Source organism: Gossypium hirsutum, chromosome A01, assembly GCF_007990345.1.
Source record: "Gossypium hirsutum isolate 1008001.06 chromosome A01, Gossypium_hirsutum_v2.1, whole genome shotgun sequence".
Lineage (NCBI taxonomy): Eukaryota > Viridiplantae > Streptophyta > Magnoliopsida > Malvales > Malvaceae > Gossypium > Gossypium hirsutum.
The window spans coordinates 113,599,504-113,615,250 of record NC_053424.1 but is presented as its reverse complement, the minus strand read 5'-3'; the positions used below and the strand labels follow the sequence as shown (position 1 = coordinate 113,615,250).

The 15,747-nt window shown below is 33.4% G+C and overlaps 3 protein-coding genes across 4 annotated transcripts; all 3 read right to left on the bottom strand.

The window, feature by feature from the left end:
* Positions 1–15: 15 nt before the first annotated feature.
* On the bottom strand, positions 16–1,363 carry LOC121203045 (late embryogenesis abundant protein 46). Its single transcript, XM_041113933.1, has 3 exons — positions 815–1,363; positions 590–703; positions 16–520 (listed from the first exon to the last, which is right to left on the bottom strand). Exons 2-3 carry the CDS (start codon positions 674–676, stop codon positions 113–115), a joined length of 495 nt encoding a protein of 164 aa, XP_040969867.1. The 5' UTR covers positions 677–703; positions 815–1,363; the 3' UTR covers positions 16–112.
* LOC107921073 (amino acid permease 2) lies at positions 999–3,071 on the bottom strand. Its single transcript, XM_041113932.1, is given in 7 exon segments — positions 999–1,579; positions 1,645–1,781; positions 1,912–1,998; positions 2,001–2,119; positions 2,238–2,319; positions 2,417–2,650; positions 2,734–3,071. Coding segments are annotated over 7 exon segments (1,092 nt in total). The 5' UTR covers positions 3,029–3,071; the 3' UTR covers positions 999–1,441.
* A 1,363-nt stretch (positions 3,072–4,434) lies between these two features.
* On the bottom strand, positions 4,435–5,263 carry LOC107921922 (18 kDa seed maturation protein). Of its 2 annotated transcripts, none has more exons than XM_041113928.1 (2): positions 5,104–5,263; positions 4,435–4,903 (listed from the first exon to the last, which is right to left on the bottom strand). In XM_041113928.1, exons 1-2 carry the CDS (start codon positions 5,188–5,190, stop codon positions 4,691–4,693), a joined length of 300 nt encoding a protein of 99 aa, XP_040969862.1. In that variant the 5' UTR covers positions 5,191–5,263; the 3' UTR covers positions 4,435–4,690. The 2 variants fall into 2 exon arrangements, with proteins under 2 accessions (XP_040969862.1, XP_016707217.1); XM_016851728.2 differs by having other exon boundaries at positions 4,435–4,945; positions 5,104–5,261.
* Between the last annotated feature and the right edge of the window lie 10,484 nt (positions 5,264–15,747).

The window sequence follows — 15,747 nt, the reverse complement described above, 5'->3', positions numbered from 1 at the left end:
CATGCAAAAACCTCGTTTCACAGTACTAAGCTCAATATTTGATTTCTATCATAACATAACTGCATCATCTTTTGCATTACTTATTTCCTCAAACAAAACAAGAAAAAAGGGATTAACTGTAAGTCCCTCCAGTACCATATCCATGGGGATTTCCCTCCCCTCGAGTATTATGTGATTTGGCCCCTCCCACACCAGGATTTGACCCAATAGGATGGGCAGCAGCAGTACCCTCAACCACTTGCCCTGCAGGCTGCCCACTCCCATGTCCAGGCAACGCCGACATCTGATGAGCTCCAGTGGATTGTCCACGTTCCCCAGTGGTGGAATAAGAGTGAGTCCCAGTTGCTTTGTAAGCACCAGTTCCCGTTGCGGTGAATCCGCCCTCTGCTCCGGCTTGTTTGGCAGCCGCATTATGCTGACGAGCCTCTAGTTTGTTAAGCTCCGCCTGGTGGATCCTCTCCTCTTTCCTTTCCTTGGCAATTTGTTTCTCCATTTGGTCATTGCTTCTTGCTTTCTCCACCTGCACGACAATCCAAATTAGAATTAAGTTTTTGGTGTGTAAAATACAAGAAGGAAATGAAAGGACCACCTTCTCTTCCATGGTGGCCTTGGTCTTTTCCAAGCCAGATTTGGCCGAAGCCGCGACGTTGGCTGCTTTTTCCTTCATGGACTGCATTTTTCTTTTCTTCTTCAATGGATCAAACTTGTCAAAATGAACATGGTTTTTAGCAGCTTCATCGTTTTTCAATTAAATAGAAGCAAAGGGGGATGTGGATTTCTGCCACGTATTGCTAAAATTACACGTGGCACTTACTGAGATGTCTTTTTCTAAGGTGCTGCCACGTTGTTATTTATTTATGGCGGTTTGCATTTGGGGAGGGAAGTTTTGACCTGACACATGGCGAGCTGAGGATATGCGGTGACAGGAGGTCCTATTAGGAGGACTATTGTTGATTTCCATGCCAATTCACCTTCCCCCTTCTTTCAACTTTCAACACTTTCTTCTTTTTTCTTTTCTTTTGGCTTATGATTCGGCTCATCAAACTGTTCAATAGTAGGAAATGGAGCATCCTTTTTCGATTTGCTACAAAAAAGAAGAAGCAAATATGACATTGGATTATGGGGTTAAGTGTAAGCGTATAATCCAAAATATAACCCATTGCTTGTTATAATAAATAACCAAGTCCTCCAAATCCAATCAGCTAGAAGGACACTTGGAGAGAAAATGATGCGTTTAATATAAACCCAAAGAAACTGCCCGCTGTGGAACTACTTCTTCCCTTCTCTTCTTCATCGCCAGTGTCCGTTGGTGTCCGTTTTCCAACTCCGGTTTCTTGACCGTGTCGAACTCTTTCTTTTTGTCGAATCCCAGCGTGTCTTGTACATATCCGAGCTTACCCGTATGACACCGATACGATGGCGGAAGAGCCATGTCGGTGCTTCATAATTTCCGGGGGACAAGTCTCTGAAAGTAGCATAGCCCATGCAACAACACAGCATGCAAGGTTGTCACTCCAACACTTAACACAGTTGCCTTGTTCATTGTCTTTGATTCGGATGGTGGAGCCTTAAGTGTGTCCTATACAAGTATCATACTGTTATCGGAGTTAGATAAATTGGATAAAATGAAGTTACATGACAAACCTGAATTTCAATGAGTATGAGGGAGTAAGTAAGGCAAAAAGCTATATCTCCTAGTCCCTGGAACCTAAATGTTTTTTGTGTTTGGGTAACGGTTCCAACACTGGTCCTAGTCAGGCTTCCCCTAATTTTTCCATTCGCTGATACATTATCCAAACAAAGCACCCTAAGTCAGCTAAACCATACCCATTTTCCTTTCTAAAAAGTTCATCTCAACAACATTAGGCTGCCTCCATTTTAAGTGTCTAAAAGAATGCTGTTAATACATACCTACTATTTTAGCAATTCCAAGAGCAAGTCCAATCCCAATTGTTGTGTAACTGAAGGACACGACAGCAGCAACAATGGAAAGCCAAAGTCAGGGACTTGAGAGAAAATGATTTCAGCAATGCCTAAAGCAATCCTACAAGGGCTGCTATTCATGTGAAATGGATTTTTGCCACCGCTTTCATGGAAGCAATTAGACCTTTTTATAGCCCTGTTATAATGAAAACACCAACAAACAAAGAGAAAAAAAACCTGTTAGCCCCCCAAACAAATGCAAGTAAAGAAAGCAAACATGTTCTTGGCTGGAACCCTTGTGTTAAGGAACTCACATCATGCTAATTGATGATGCAATTGTGTATCCAATGGCAACTCCAAAAGGTTCAAGTATTGAACCCACCCACATATCTTCACCTTAAACCCACCAGAAAAGACAAAAAGGTTAAGTTTACAAGTTTAGGAAGAATCCTCCCATTTTGTTAATGCAAATGAAAGTTTCATTTTAGTTTACCAAGATTTGATCTGACAGCATCCATGTAAGTATAGTTTCTCTTGCCATTAACAGGGTCATCACAGCGGTAACAAGCAGCAAGAAGAGTAGAGGTGTAGTAAGTTACAAAAGAGAACAAAAACATAACTGCTGGGCTAGCTATCCATCCAAGCTGAGCAGTGGCCCAAGCCAGGGACAGGACGCCAGAACCAATCACAGCCGTAATAATATGAGCACTTGCCGTCCATACAGTTCCTGGCACAGGAAAAAAAACAGTGACATCACATAAGCATGTGTTTGGTGCAAAGGGATGTCGTCATAAACTTGGTGGAATTTACCAGTTCGCTTGAGTCGGCCGTCGTCATCAAAGCATTTGGAACCACCTTGTGGAAGCACGGAGAGATCAAAAACTTGGTTGTTGTGAAGGTGAGTTTTCCCAGCACACTTCTCCCCCATCTTTGCTAAGTGACACTGAGATTTACACAGAAAAAAACCAAAACAACACCTAGAGATCAAGAAAGAGAGTGTTGCAGGGGTGGAAATTAAAGAAGAAAAGAGAAAAGGCCGGTGAGAAATGAAGAAGAAGAATAGAGTGCAGTGGAGCATGATGTCAAACCTCCCCTGCGCCTCCATTTCCCCACAACGTTGGCCCCAAACCTACCTCTTCTAGTACGCGGTTTAAAATTTAATCTTACTTTTTATTTAAAAATCTTCAAAATGCACATTATAATAAAAAATAAAAAAATAAATCCATTCGGTAATTAATCTTTAAAATTACATTAACAATTACAAAAAAAATTTAAAAATTATTTTTTCAATAAAAATATAAAAATTTTGAAAAAATAAGAAATCTTTAAAAGAGAAAAAAAACATTTTAAATAATATTAAAAAAATAAGAAAAATAAAAATTTCTAAAAATTCAAAATTTATGTTATTTGTTCCATAAATGGTAACAAGGCTACTCATTAAGTTTATATTAAATTAAATTTAAATAAGTTTTTATTATTATTTTAAATCAATTTATTTATATACCAACAATATTTTTATATAAATTTAATTATAAAATATATAAAATATCAATATAAAATAATTTTTATAAAATGATGAAAACTCTAAATCAATTCAAATTAAAAAAGTTGATTTCGCTTTTAATTTTTGAATAATGTGTTACCTTACATTCACATGCTTTACTGTTGAAATAAAATTCTATTCGAAGTCGCAAGTTCATTAAATTCTAATAATAATAATAATAATAATAATCATTAATATTATTAACATTTGATATTTTAATTACTCTTTTAATTAAATAATTAGTGAAATACTAATATAATATTTTTTATTAGCATAATAATAAATTTAGTCATCTAATATTTACAGAATTTATTAATTTGATCTTGAATTTAAAAAATTCAACAAATTCCATTATTGACTTTACACATTTTCTAATTTAATTGTATTCTAAAAACGTTAACAAAATAAACATTAAAAATAAAAATTATTAGAAAATCATTTTCGATAAAAATACTTAAAATTGTAAAAACTATAAAAACAATCAAATATATAAAAATTCTATTAATATTGTATCATTTCACAACTATTCAGGTTTTACTTTATATATGTTATTATAGAAAATGATTTTTTAAATAATTTTTTATTTTAAATTTTTTAGAATTAAAACTAAATTAGTAGAATATCTAAAGTTGATGGTTAAATTTATTAAATTTTTTAAAATTAGAACTAAATTGATAATAAATGTAAATTGGAGGATAAAATTTGTTACCAAGCCATTAAAAAAGGCTGCAATAGTATTCTATTAATGATTTAACCGGAGAGTGGTAAAAATATTAAATGTCAATAACATTATGATTAAATTATAAATTTTAAAAAATAGTAACTAAAACAAAAAAAACATTATTTAATTCTTTTTTACTTTAAACTAAAAAATTAAATGTCAATAACATTGATGATTAAATTTATTTTTTTTATTTTTAATACTTTATTTACATAAAACTAAATGAACCAATCGAATCGAAACTTGATAGTCTAATTAGTTCTACTATTATTCGATTCCAAAAACATTGGTAGTTTTTTATTAAAATAGATTACAAAAAATGACAATCTAGGTAATAAAAAAACTAATATTTAAATATTTATGGGTGCAATTAACCCAAATTTAAAAAAAAAAAGAATACATAAATTAACTCAACAAGTGGTTGAAAATATATTTAACACAAAATCAATTCAAGTACCATGGTGACGCAAAATCAAGATACTGACATTACATAATGAAGACTACTACTTGAGAGAAAAACTGCGACCTCCATTGTAATGTGCAGCGGTTGGATAGATGGGAATCCACCCACCTTGAGAGTTAAGATCAGTACCTGCAGCCGTGAATCCACCGTCTCCTCCCATATGCTTGGTCACAGCATCGTGTAGGCGTGCCTCTTCTTCATCGAGTTCCGCCTGCTCCATCCTCACCTCTTTCTTTTGGCTCACCGTTTCTTCCTGCTTAGCGTCATTACTATTATTACCTTTCGTTTTCACCAACTGCACCACCACACACACACACACACATATATATATATATCCACCATTGTTAAAATCAAACATATCGTTAAAATAATTGTAATAACATTTTACTTTTTCATTACACTTGAAAGACATAAAAAAAATTTGGGTTCCTTCATGTTCATCTAATAGACCACCTTGTCTTCGACGGTGGCTTTGACCTTTTCCAACCCAGATTTGGCTGAAGCCGCTGCATTGGATGCTTTTTCCTTTATAGCTTGCATTTTATGTTCTTCCTCCACACACTAATCAAAATCTTGCATGTTATTCCCAATTTAACATGATTTTTTTTGGTTCGTTAAACAAAAAATGAGGGAAGTACTGTTCCATTCACTTGTTTATCTAAATCTAGAACAAAGATCCAATAGACCCGTTCTTTTTTAGTTAAAATATGCACTTAGTCCCATTACGTGTTTAGAATTTGAGATTTGGTCCCTATATTTTAAAAGTTAAATATTCAATCCTTTTATTTTTTTTAATTTAAAATCATAATCCAAGCATTATTGTTATTGGTAGCTTTTATCCAAATTTGTCAGCTTAACATATTTATTTTTTTGTTACTCATATGCCACATTATATAAGAACAAACTAACCAAAATTTCAAATTGACAATTTGACCGAAAATACTTATGATTTTAATGATTGAATTAAAATTTTTAAATAAAGAAATAAGAAGACTTAATTTTTAACTTTTAAGTATAAGGACTAAATCTCAAAATTTGTCAACATATAAAGACTAATTGCAGACTTTAACCTTCTTTTTTATCCATTTTAATCAAAGCATTTGAATCTTATTTATTTTCATTTATTAATTTCGATAAAATAAGTTCACCAAGCTTTAATTTCAAATTATAATGGCCCTTGTATTAGGGTATAATTTTGATTTGTCATATAAACCTTTTTTATGCATGCAACAAAGTTTAAATCTCATTTAACTATTTGAACAATTTTAACATCACTTCATTACATTTTTTTATGATTTAACAAGAGAGAAAGTGCTTTAAGACATTTAACATTATTATTTTTTCAAAAAAAAATACAGCAAAATAGTGACTATAAGGTAAAAAAAACACTAACGAGCGACATTGGACATGGTAGCAAGATTGTCATTAAGTAAATCTTGGATCGAAATCGGTGGTTCTTCAAACAATTGCAAGTTGTTGTAATTTAAGCTGGCAATTTTAGCTATAAGATCAACAACTTTGTTGTGGTCCTTAAGAATATGTTGAATTCGTACTTCCCAATTGTGGCATAAGAGACAATGGATCAAGACATCCTACTATTTGAAACACCTCTAGCTAGGGGTGTTTCAACTAACAATGTGATTACTTGATCCATTGTTATTTTAGGCAGTGTTTGATACCGAATTATAAGGTATTTTGAATGGTCTGATTCTTTTTTAAGGCCGAAGGTACCAAAGGGTGATGATTCAAAATGATTACTTGGAGGTCGTCAAGGTTCTTCAAGACACTTCATTGGCAGTATTGAATTTACGACAAGTCTCAAGGAAGATAAACAAGCTGCTAACCGTATGTTTAAAATGGTCTCGGAAGGGAAAGAGGGCTTGCAGGTGTTCGATGATCCTCCTAAGGAGATGCTAGCAATCTTTTACTTTGATAAAATAAGTGGTGTTTTTGCTCAGTTTAATATAATGCAATTCAACTGTTTTAATTTTATTCACCAAAAAAAAAATGATTCATAATTTTTTTTTGACAATCAACCCAAGTAGCTTGGTTTGTCTAAATTTGAATCATAAATCTTTCGCAATAAATTTATTTTAGTGATGAATTAGATGGATCAAACTTAAAGAATAAAAAAAGAAGATAAAAATTACAAATATTGTAAGGGAGAAAGTGTCATGCTTAAGATCCTCTTCTTCGTCAAGTTTCATCTGTTGGTTGGATGCTCTCCTCTTTCTTTTGGCTCGCCGTTTCTTTATGCTTTTTGTCTGTGCCTTTTGCTTTCTCCAACTGCACCACCACATGATCCGAATGTTAAAATTTTATAATAAAATATTAAGCATCGAAGCAATAAAACTTGGATTGGTTTATGTTGCTGAAATAATAATAAGTTGTGGTCATAAAACAACACTAATCTATTTGACCTTCTCTTCAACAGTGTGCTTGGCCTTTACCAAGCCAGATTTGGCCGAAGCCACTATGCTTGTTGCTTTTTCCTTAATCGCTTGCATTTAGTTTTCTTCTTCATACTAATCAAAACCTCGCAATTTAACATGTTTCTTGTATGGTGGACACGATATGAAGTCAGTTTGGGTAGTTATTAATAGAAGTTTAATCTTGAAATGAGGTCCTACTCTTGTTTTCATCCCATGACCAACTATTTTGAAATTTGACCTTTTTTTAGTTTTATTTTCATCCCAAACACCAATGTTGCACTTTTTGTCTAATTTGAGACTAAACATCCATCACAACTATTTTTTTTCATCCACTTTAATTCAAATTAAATGAGCTTATCAAGTCTGAATTTCTATATGTGAAAATAAAATAAAATAAAATAAAATGAAATGAAAAACACATATTTTTACGTGAAAACCCTTTCGGGAAAAAAATCACGGGCAGAGGAGAAGAAAATTCACTATGTCGAATTCGAATAATTATAAGAGGAATAGACTATTCTATTTATAGGCTTGTAAAGCCATATTCAAGTAAGATTAAAACACCTTATTCTAATCAATATAAAACAGATGGAGTTTAATAAGGTTTAAAAAACCTTATTCTAAAATAAAATAAAACAAGTATAGTTCTATATATATTTTACTTTTTTTTATTTTACCACTATATTTTATTTAAATAAGGATTCGGGTCATTTAATTCTAACAATCTCCACATTAACACGAATTATCAATGAACAAGTTCTTCATCGCGAAAATGAACAAGTTCTCCACCTCTTCCATAAAACCCCTTAAGGGTTTAACTTCAGCAATGAACACCAACCAAGTCTAAGCAATGCTCAAACTTGATTATAGGAAGTGACTTAGTCATCATATCTGCAGGATTTTCATGAGTACTAATTTTGCTCACAACAATATCACCACGAGCAATAATATCACGAATAAAATGATACCGAATATCAATGTGTTTTGTTCTCTCATGAAACATTTGATCTTTTTTAAGGAAGATTGCACTCTGACTGTCACAAAATACTGTACTAATTTGAAGGTCTTCATTGAGTTTACTAATGATTCCCTTCAACCCAATAACTTATTTACAAGCCTCAGTAATCACCATTGCACAACCTTCGATTGTAAAGACATAACCTGTGAGAGATCTTCTTCTATCAAGGTCTCTAGCAAAATCAGCATCAACATACCCAATGACTCCATCTCTAGTTTTTCCAAACTGTAAGCAGACATCAGTAGTACCTCGTAAGTATCTTAAAATCCACTGAACTGATTTCCAGTGTTCTTTATCGGGATTCGCCATGTATCTGCTAACTGCACTAACTGCATATAATAAATCTGGACGTGAACAAACCATAGCATACATGAGAGATCCCACTGCACCAAAGTATGGAACATGTGACATGTACTCAATCTCATTATCTAATTGTAAAGACAAAGTCGATGAAAGTCTGGAATGAGCTATTAAAAGAGTACTAACAGGCTTAGCACCCTGCATATTGAACCTGCAAAGAATTTTCTCAATGTACCCCTTCTGACTTAAGTATAATTTACTTGCTTTTCTATCTCTGAGAATCTCCATACCAAGTATCTTCTTTGCTGGTCCCAAATCTTTCATCTCAAATTCATCACTTAGTTAGGTTTTGACCTTTCTTATCTCTCTTTTATCTTTTGCTGCTATCAACATGTCATCAACATAAAGAAGTAGATACACGAAAGAACCATTACTGTTTTTCTTAAAGTAAACACAACTGTCAAAACTACTTCTTTTGAAATCATGAAAAGTCATAAAGGAATCAAACCTCTTGTACCACTATCTTGGTGACTGTTTCAAACTGTAAAGGGACTTTTTCAACAAGCAAACATAGTCCTCTTTTTCTGAGACTGTAAAACCCTCAGGTTGTTGCATGTAAATATCCTCTTCAAGTTCTTCATAAAAAATGTAGTTTTTACATCTAACTGCTCAAGCTCCAAATCATGCATTGTCATAATACCAAGCAAAGTTCGAATCGAACTATGCTTCATAACTGGGGAAAACATATCTGTGAAGTCCACTTCTGGAATTTGACTGTAACCCTTTGCAACAAGCCTTGCTTTATATTTGGGTTCTTCAACTCTTGGAGTCTCTTCTTTCTTTTTAAACACCCATTTTCAACTAACAACTTTTTTACCTTTAGGAAGTTTCACAAGATCCCATGTTTTGTTTTTATGGAGTGATTCCATCTTCTCTTACATAGCAAATATCCACTTTTTCTGAGTCTTCACAGCTAACTGCCTCAGAATAATTAGATGGCTCTCGGTTTGTATCTATATCTTCAGCCATATTTAAAGCATAAGCAACTAGATCAGCTTTGGCATACTTCTTTGGAGGTTTAGTTTCTCTTCTAGTTTCGTTTTTGGCAATAGAGTATTGTGGTGAAGAAGCAACTCTATTCTCAATTTTTGTACTGGCTTGAAGAGTCGACTCTGTATTAATCTAATGCTCCACCTGCTTTTGATTTTCTTTACTGGAAGATTCTTTAAGAGATAAGTTAGGTAGCATAGCAGTTTTATAAAAAACGACATCTCTGCTAATCACAACTTTTCTATTTTCAGGACATCATAACTTATAACCTTTTACACGTACTTTATAACCAAGAAAAACACATTTAATGGATCTCGGTTCCAATTTTCCATTATCAACATAAGCATACGCAGGACACCCAAAGATCTTTAAGTCAGAATAATTAGTAGGATTACCAGACCATACCTCTTGTGGAGTCTTTTTCTCAATGGCGACGAATGGAGATCGGTTGATCAAAAAACATGCAGTAGAAGCTGCTTCTGCCCAAAACGACTTTGGTAAGTTTTCATTTGACAACATACATCGAACCTTCTCCATGATCATTTTGTTTATTCGTTCTGCAATGCCGTTTTGCTGTGAAGTATGACGAACTGTCAAGTGTCTCACGATCCCTTCTGACTTGTAAAATCTATTAAACTCATCAGAACAGAACTTTAAGCCATTGTCTGTGCGGAGGTATTTTATTTGTTTTCCTGTCTGTTTTTCAATCATAATTTTTCAAGACTTAAATGCGGAAAGCACATCGCTTTTTTGCTTCAGGAAGAATGCCCAAACTTTTCTAGAAAAATCATCAATAAAGGTTAGTATATAATTAGCTCCACCTCTCGAAGACACTCTCGATGGCCCCCACAGATCAGAATGAATATACTTTAACGTTCCCTTCGTGTTATGGATTCCTCTAGTGAATCGAACTCTCTTTTACTTCTCAAAAACACAGTACTCACAAAACTTCAGTTTGCAAATTCCTTACCTATCAAAAAGTCCACTTTTACTCAATTCTGCCATGCCATTCTCATTCATATGCCTTAGGCGCATATGCCAAAGTTTAGTAATATCATCATTTGACAAGGAAGAGGAAGCGACAGTTGCATCACCAGTAACAGTAGAACCCTGCAAAATATATAACTTGGTAGTCTTTCTCTGCACTTTCATCACAACAAGGGAACCTTTGGAAATATTTAAAACCCCACTTTCAGCTATGTATTTGTACCCTTTTGAATCAAGAGTACTCAATGAAATTAAATTTCCCTTCAATTCTAGAACATGTCATACGTCACTAAGTGTTTTGACAACTCTATCAAACATCTTAACTTTAATTGTTTAAACACCTACAATTTTACATGAAGCATTATTTCCCATCAAAACAACACCTTCAGACACTGTTTCGTAAGTTGTAAACCAATCCCGATTGGGACTCATGTGGAAGGTGCAGCCTGAATCAAGTATCCAGTCCTCGCTCACTTTAGAATTATTGACAGAAGCGACTAGAAGTTCACCATCGTTGTAGTCTTTTACAACATCAGTTTCACCAGAATTTTCTGGTTATTTTCTCTTTTGATTCGCAGCCTCCCTTTTAATCTTATTTTGTAGCTTATAGCACTCAGATTTAATGTGCCCTTTCTTTTTGCAAAAGTTACAAGTTTTACCTCTATTTGAAGACTTCGATCTACCCTTAAATTTACCACGAGGATTCCGTTCTTGTGTCCTTCTACGATCACCATCAGCATTCTGATCTTGTCTCCCACGAACAATAAGACCCTCTCCTTGAGAGTTCAAAGATGCTTCATCTTATCATACGAGATTAAAGAAGCATAAATCTCATCAACTGTGAGAGACTCGTGACTATATAAAATTGTGTCTCTAAAGGTTGAATAAGACAATGGGCAACGAACAAAGTAGAATCAACCCTAGATCTTCCTTATCATACTGAACCTCCATGGCCTCCAAGTTTGAGAGAATTTCTTTAAACACTATTAAGTGTTCGTGTACAGATGCACCTTCCTCCAAGGGATGAGCATAAAGACGCTGCTTCATATGCAACTTGCTTGTTAGAGTTTTCGACATACATATTTGTTCTAGCCTCTTCCATAATACAACGGCGGTCTTCTCTTTCATCAAATCCTGTAAAATTTCGTTGGATAAATGCAGATGTAATTGTGTTAAAGCCTTTCGATCCTTACGCTTCTTCTCTTCATCTGTTAATGTCGAAGGCATCTTATCTATCCCTAGCTGGGTATCCTCTAGATCCATCTGCACAAGAACTGTTTGCATCTTAATCTACCACAACGTGAATCTGGTATTGCAATCCAAAAGCTGAATTTCATACTTCAAAGACGCCATTACTATGTTCGAGATAAACAACCCAAAAGCTCTGATACTAATTTGTGAAAATAAAATAAAATGAAGAACGCACAGATTTTTACGTGGAAACCTTTTTGGGAAAAAACCACGGGCAGAGGAGAAGAAAATTCACTATGTTGAATTCGAATAATTACAAGAAGAATAGATTATGTCTATTTATAGGCTTGTAAAGCTATATTCTAATAAGATTGAAACACCTTATTCTAATAAATATAAAATAGATGGAGTTTAATAAGATTTAAAAAACCTTATTCTAAAATAAAATAAAATAAGTGTAGTTCTATATGGATTTTACTTTTATTTTATTTTACCACTGTATTTTATTTAAATAAGGATTTGAGTTATTTAATTTTAACACTATAGTTAAATTATCATTTTCGTACCTATTACTCTAATATGATTGTTCATTAAAAAATTAAACCAACCAATGACATGTTGTCTTGTGTCAAAAAAAAAGTTACATAAAAACCATTAAAAATCCCAAAAAGAAAATGTTGAAACTTGAAAAATTATAAAAACTAAAATAAAAAAAATCAATTATCAATTTTTGTTAGGATAAGACATTTGAGACTTGATTTTCTATGCGTCATTGGTGCAATACGATCTCTTCGAGGCTATTGGAAGTGGTTAATTGTTTGACCAAAATTTTCCGTGAGATTAGTCTGATAATGATAAGATTAAGATGCAATTATTGACGGTTGGTCAAGGTAATAAATCTTTTGTTTGTTTCCAAATTTGAATTCAAAGTTGTAGATGCTGTCAAATTATCTTTATTCTCTATTAGACTCTTTTTGGAAACAGTTGCATTTGTATACTAATTTAAAGTCTTATACTATTATGTGTAATGTTTATATTTCTATTTTTATATGGTTCTTTTTCTTAAAAACAATGGTAATCTTAATCAAATGCAGGTATATAGAAACTCAAGCGGCTCCACAAATTCTGTACTGTTTCACATCGATTGGGGAGTTTTGCTAGTGGTAGAGTAATGCTTACTCCGCTTTGGCGACTCAAATTTTCGAAGTTACTACTTTACACCTTATGGTATTCTATATACTTTTTTATATATATTTTATATATATCAAGGTTGATGATCAAATCAATCAAGTCGTTAATTTTTGATTTGTTTGTTCTGTTTAATTAAATAAATAATTAAAAATTTGTTAAAAATTTAAACATATTAAAAATAGAAAAAAATCAGTTTAATCGAGTTTTTAATTTAATTCAACCTTGTTTCGAATTGATACCTTAATTGATTTTTAATCCAACCAATCTGATCTATCAATTCAATCGATTATAAAGAGAGTGATACATATTAAATATATATTAAAAATATATATTATTGCTGTAGTAGGCCAATTTTGGCCCACTAATACCAAGCCCATTTCCCCCTCTTACAACCCAAACCCGATTGATCCATTTCAATACACTAAAACCCCTGCCCAAACCTTAGCCCAACTACCCAAAACCCAACACTTGACCCAGGCCCAGAAGCCCAAACTCTAGACTTAGGGTTTCAGAAACCTTAGCCTACTCAGCTGCAACCCTCCCCACTTGTACTTAGCCCCATACACTGCTCCACTATAGCAGCCCCATACCCTCACGCGTCTGACACCATCTGCCGCTGCATGCTCCTCCTCCACCACCAGCTCCTCCATACCCTGCAAAGACAGAAGCAGACCAAACAGAATAGGACAAAAGATAAACAATATTTTCCTAGTTTTATAGTCGGCTATAAAGCTGAGAAATAAGCATTTGTAAAAGGGAGGATTTTTGCTATGAAAACAAAGATTTTCTTTCAATATTAACAGATTGAATACAAGAACCATTCGAAAATACATATACAATCAGGGGCTCTAACACCAAATCGGAGAATCAAACCTAAAACCTACGCTGACCTTTTTTTCTTTTTTTCTTTACTGTTTTGAGTTTGTTTTTTACATAAAAATACTAAAAAATATCAAACATAAAAACATATGTATTATTAAGCAAAAAAAAAAATTACCTCGGTGGCCGGCGCCGGCGCCGGCAACGGTCCGGCGATCGGACCGGAGCCCTCCCCCTTGGCCGGAAATCGCTCCGGACTTCCCTCTCCCCTCCCCCTTTTCTTTTTTTTTCTCTCAGCTGTTTCAAATGAAAAAAAAACAAAAAAATTTGGCTTATATAAGGGTCCAAAACGCACCGTTTTGGACCCCCCCTTAAAGCAGAAAACGACGCCGTTTTGATTCGGGTAGGGTCGACCCGACCCGTCCGGCTAGGGTCCTCGTGTTTTTGAAGTGGAAGGGCTAATTGCGCGATCGGCCCTTCCGCATTTTTGCTATTTTACAATCAGGTTTTTAATATTTTAATTTCGCCCCAGAATTTTGCCCGTTCATCAATTTAGTCCCTCCGTGTTGCGCTGCGTTTTGGTAATAGAGAATATTGCACTTTTGGTCCTTGTTGTTTTCACGCGTGTCCATTTTAGTCCTTTATTTCTTTATTTCTTTTTAAATTTGCCCTGAAATTCTGTTCTTATTCCGATTTAATCCTTTTTCGTTTATTTTCCTTTTCTTACATATTACTAATATTGTTACTATTATATTTATTATTATATTATTTATTTTCACTATTATTATTATTATTTTCATCATTATTATACATATATGTATATATTTATGTAATATTATTAATAGGCGTCCCAACATTATTATTATGTATGTATATACATTTTAATACCGTGCATGTATATGATTCTATTTAATTGTTAGTTTTGTATACTAGATTCATACGTATATTTCTCATGTCATTTCATGTATCCATTTTTATTATTATATATGTGTACAGGTAATAATTTTTCAAAACTTCGTTTTAATCTTATGCATTATTTGTTTCGTTCCCTTTCATAATATTATATATTGGTATATATATGTTCTTTAGGTGCATGTGTTCCTCAATATTTATTTTATGTACATATGTAAATATTATGAATATATATTTAACATTACTAGTTATATATTTTTATTATCTTATATATCTTTCTAATACCATTAATATTTATATATACATATTTTACATATATACTCTTAATTATTTTCATGTGTATATTCATCATATTCTCTTTACGTTCTCGTATTCAATGCTAACATTGCATTTGATCTTGCACGCGCGGTTATTATTTTCTAATATTATTGTCATGTTTGTTATTTGTTTCAAATATGCCTAGCCCTATCATTTATTTATTTTTATTTCATATCAATTTACTTTGCATTATTTCGAAAATCATATACTTGTTTTGCTAATTAATTTCAATAAACAAGGAAATGTACCGATTTAACATTAAGTCATCGAGTTCATCGCTATGTTGGGTGAACGTCAATTGACTCGTGTTAAAACGGCATACCCTTCTCAAAAACCGGAATAAACTAAAATTTCTCGTTTTTTTTCGGATCATAACTAAACTTTACATTGAATTCACATTTTTGAAAATTAAGACAACATGTGTTTATGAGATACCAATTTTTGGGCGTCGCGAGGGTGCTAATACCTTCCTCGCGCATAACCGACTCCCGAACCCTAATTTTCCTCTGGCTTTTAACGTAGACCTAAATCCAGCCTTCCTTTTGTTTTAAAAAATGAATCTAATAGGTGTCCGATCACACCTAGGAAAAGGATCAGTGGCGACTCCCTCTTTATTTTAAAATCAAACTTCAGTTTTCAAACTTTTTCACTAGATTGCCACAATTAGCGACCCGAAACCAATTTTTACGTCGCTACAGCTGGCGACTCCACTGGGGAACAGCCTTGTTGAGAGTCGTGTCTGGAATTAAACACATTTTGTCAAAATTTTCAAATTTCCTTATTCAAAGTAAATATTTGGTCATGATCCGAAAATCTCGTTTTCAAAATTCATGCATTTGTATCGTGCTGTAAATATTTCTTCTAACTTGCTTATTTGGT